General features: G+C 30.8%; 1 protein-coding gene across 1 annotated transcript; it reads right to left on the reverse strand.

Moving 5' to 3' along the window:
- Positions 1-250: 250 nt before the first annotated feature.
- Positions 251-2,797, reverse strand: LOC111906090 (serine/threonine-protein kinase Aurora-1). The gene is made up of 9 exons (XM_023901832.3): positions 2,587-2,797; positions 1,927-2,040; positions 1,660-1,806; positions 1,479-1,574; positions 1,301-1,396; positions 1,101-1,197; positions 896-1,013; positions 678-750; positions 251-558 (listed from the first exon to the last, which is right to left on the reverse strand). Exons 1-9 carry the CDS (start codon positions 2,620-2,622, stop codon positions 454-456), a joined length of 882 nt encoding a protein of 293 aa, XP_023757600.1. The 5' UTR covers positions 2,623-2,797; the 3' UTR covers positions 251-453.
- Between the last annotated feature and the right edge of the window lie 1,656 nt (positions 2,798-4,453).

A 4,453-nucleotide genomic window follows, 5' to 3' on the forward strand; every position in this document is an offset into this window, starting at 1 on the left:
AACTAAAAAGTCTTGATGTAAATCAAAAATTTGAATGTTGAGAGGCAAATCTTATCAAATATGGAAATGGAGGCTAAAAGTATGACGTTTGACTTAATGAACTTAACTAGGTTTGGACCTAAATTGTCAAATATTCACTTTCTAGGGTTAAAGTTAGAAATGTTATGAAGGTGTCATTTTGGAATGAATAAATTTGAAAGATGAGTGGTCAAGACCCCAAATTCATCTGTTTTTTTATTATTTCGGATAGTTTGTTATCCAATCAACTATCACATTCTTATTCTTATTTGGCCTACAAGGGCATTCTAGTCATTTCATCATCATGGTCACACAAATCAAACGGCACAAAGGAGTATTATACTCTATACATAGATAGGAACAATAATTGGATTAAATTGTTATTTTTACAGCTCGTTACGGATTCTCTTGTGTCTTGTGTTATCAAGCAAAAAGTCAACCACTCCTGTATACCCCCGAGGGGTCCGCATTCTGAACAATCCATGGATGTTCAAGCAGCTTGTGTAGTGGCAGCCGCTTTGAAGTATCCTTCACAAGCATCTACATTACAATTTATAATAAAAATTTATATATATTATTAAACAAACCACTCTAAAAAGGGTAAAATGGTAAACTCCAACAGAGGGAGAGAGAGAGAGAGAGATAGAGTTAGGTGGAACCTGACTAATGAGGTCCTTTGCAGCTGCAGAAACTACAGGTTTTGAAGGGAACTTCAAATCCACTTGCCTTATCCTGCAAATTTGAGTCCAACAATCTGTATCAGATATATGACATGACCAACAGTTTTATATTGCATTTGGTGTGCAAAAGACATAAATGCCCTCCCTCATCGTTGAAAATAGCCCTAGTGGCAAATTCGTAAATAACATGATTATACCTTCTATATGTATCAGAGTGCTCTTCTGCTTCAAAGGGAGGAGCACCATACAGAAATTCATAGCACAAGATTCCAAGACTCCATATATCCACACTTGCATCATGCTCCACACTCTCCACTACATATATACAACCTTCAAACTTAAATAAAGTAGACCTAGTGGCAAATTCGTAAATATCCCTAGAAAGCTTGTCATATGTCTTACCCATTTCAGGCGGGAGATAATCCAAAGTACCACACATGGTTCGCCTGCGACTGAATGTGTGCACTGACCACCCAAAATCAGCAATCTTTAACTCACCCTGAAAAGTATAACAAAATATATATGTAATATTTAATTATTCAAATCAAGCACAAAAACGAAATTTTGAAGAAAAAAAATCAAAGTAAATTAGTATATATTACCTGTGAACCAATCAAGAGGTTCTCTGGTTTGATGTCTCTATGAATAACATGCTTCCCATGACAATATATGAGAGCCCGTGCTAATGAGGCAACATACTGTTTAAATGTGAATAAAAATTGTTATAATGATAATAGAATAATAAAGTAAACATAAATAAGGACATCATCGTTTACTTACAGTTGCAGAACGTCGTTCAGTGAAGCATTTGAATTTCTGGAGCTCCTTGTAGAGTTCACCTTTTGCAGCATACTCCAAAATCAAGTAGACTCTTTGCTGTTCAAGTTATTATCTATGTATTAGAGTTGTAAAATGGCCATTGTTGATGACATCAAGGTAAGGGTATAGAGGTAAATTTTACCTGATCATAGAAGTAACCATAGAGTCTTAGGATATTAGGGTGTCTAAGATGGCTTTGTATTTCAACTTCACGCCGAAGCTGGTGCTCCACTTGAGACTGTTTAAGTTGGCTTTTGAAAAGCACTTTCAATGCCACAACATGATTACTCTGTTTTGAGAACAGGGATGTTATTCAGCATATTAACAAAAGAATGGAGATGATAGTTTAGGTTAGGATGCAGATCAGACATAATATGTTAAGATTGGTGATTAGATTTGATTTGCTCACCCTCTTTTCTTTTGCTACATAGACATGACCGAATTTTCCCCTTCCTAGCGGCTTCCCAATGTCAAAGTCGCTAAGAGTCCACCTCTTCTTCTCTGTTGCAGCCTCTGAAGAAGCCTATATAATCACAACAAAGAAAAGCCAATATAATATAAGATCATTAGTAGTAGCTCATAACAATTCAAGCATCTTCAATAGCATTCAAATTCAAATGGATTTGTGTTAGAACTCATGTAACTGATAGTATGAACATATGATTTTAATAAAAAAAAGGTTTTCACTTAAAGTTATCCTTCAATCCTTTGGTACATCAAATTATCACAGAGTATTAAATCTATCTACTGCTACATCTCAATCTACTGAAATAGAAGCAGATCTACCACACAAGGACAGTTTCCGGAGATAAAAGTTGGAACTGTATCACCATTGATGACGATTAAACCCAATTACATCTCTATCGTCCAAATCGCATAATGCAGCTTTCAAATTGAATGTTTAACAACATTTCTAGAATACTTAAAGACCTAATAACAACACACATGTGTTCTAATGTGTGAAATCCAAACAGATATTAACGATAAAACGAACCCTAAAGATAACATTGAAAACACGAGAAACAAATTCGTTCTAAACTAAAAAATTCCAAACAGCAATTGATGGTACCTTTTGCTGAGGATGCGTCTCCATCGCTGTTGCCATGAAAGAGAAAGGTTTTAGAGAAAGGAGAGAGGCAGACAACAAGGGGAAGGAGGAAGGGGAAGATAGCGGTGTTTGAATAGAGGGGGTGGGGGGAAGAGGAGGAGGGGGTTGTTTCGGCAACGGTCAGATTATTAAAGTCAGCCACGTGCCTTTCAAGGAGCGTCTATTCTTTTCAAATACGAAAGAATATAGCGTTAAATACTTAAAAATGCATCAACGTTCTTCCTCTTATGATCAATTTCATAAAAATAAAAAAAATAATAATAATAAAAACAAAAAACAAAAACAATAATTTGGATTTTATTTTTTAAATTAACCATCGGGTTTTTTTTTTTATGTTTTAATCATCATTGGTTTGTATGATTTTCAAAGGCAACTTAAGAATAATTTTAGAAAACTTTATATCGATGTTCTGGTTGATCAAAATTGAACACGGTTATTTTTTTGGCTAATAAGAAGTTAAGTCCAAATAAAAACATCTCCTATCTTAACCTTAATTAAAAAAAAAAAAAAAAAAAAAAAAAAAAAAAAAAAAAAACAAACAGTTACTTCATTTTTCTATTTTTATTGACCTTATTTAATAAAAATCTTTGTCAAAAGACTCCCTTCAATGGTTAACCTTATTCATTTGTTGCAATATACATGTTTCACAACAACAATCACGATGTCATGTTAGAGGTAACAATGACAATCGGTCCCTTTTCAATTTGGTCATTTTCCTCTATGGTGTCATTGAAAATAAAATCATAATAACTAGTATTTAAGTCACCGGTGTGTTGCGATGGAGAACTTGTTTGTAATTATTTAAAACAAAAACTATAAATAAAACCATTTGAGAGACCAAAAACATAACTTTAATATGCAGGGTAACTCCTTTAAAATTTGTATAAAGAAGACTTTAAATATAACACGATGACAATTATATCATATCAAGTGAAGCACACAAAAGTATCAAAATAAAGTTTCGATTAAAAACAACGCAAATTTTTATAACGTTTAAATAAAAAGTACTATTAATAAAAATAAAAACTATAAAAAAAATTATGCGATAGATGAAAAACACTTTAAATATAATAAGGGACCGAAATGTCAACTTACAAATACCATTAATTTAACTTTAAAATTATCCATTAATTTAAATTTAAAATTATGAATGATGAAAATTATTAAATCAAAAATTCCCGAGGAGAAAAAATATAAATATGAAAATCGGTTATGACCAGCTACTTACGTGTTATTTGTTTTTTCAAAACGAAAACTATGAAGTTTATGTATCACATTTGTAATCCTTTTAGAATATAAGAGGTTGACCAAATAACTACAACATGTAATAAGAAGCGTATTTATTTTTTAACGTCTATATACTGTTGTAATAAACTGAAATTAACCATACAATGGTTAAAAGTAATTTTAAATCAAAATTTTATTTAGTTTAATCAGCAAATCAAATATAAAGATTAGTATGATGATATGACTTTTAAAAAGTTTATATAAAATAATTAAACATAATATTTGTTAAACAACAATAAATAAAATTGTTAATTTAACGAACAACATGTTTATTTTGTTAAATTTTTGAAAGCAGTGGTTATTTTCCGGTTAGTTTCAATAAATTTGATAATTTTAATGATTAAATTTATAATTTATTAATATTTTGTTATAGGCTATCTAATATAACAAAAATGTTTATATAAAATTTATCAAATAGTTTTAAAATTATATAAAATATACTCAAATAGTTTATAATATCTTGCACAATATTATTAAAATAGTAAACATTGAAAAAAATAAAATAAATCTGTATTGACTATTGAGAAGTGATTTTTTCACA

The sequence above is a fragment of the Lactuca sativa genome, chromosome 6 (assembly GCF_002870075.4).
Source record: "Lactuca sativa cultivar Salinas chromosome 6, Lsat_Salinas_v11, whole genome shotgun sequence".
Lineage (NCBI taxonomy): Eukaryota > Viridiplantae > Streptophyta > Magnoliopsida > Asterales > Asteraceae > Lactuca > Lactuca sativa.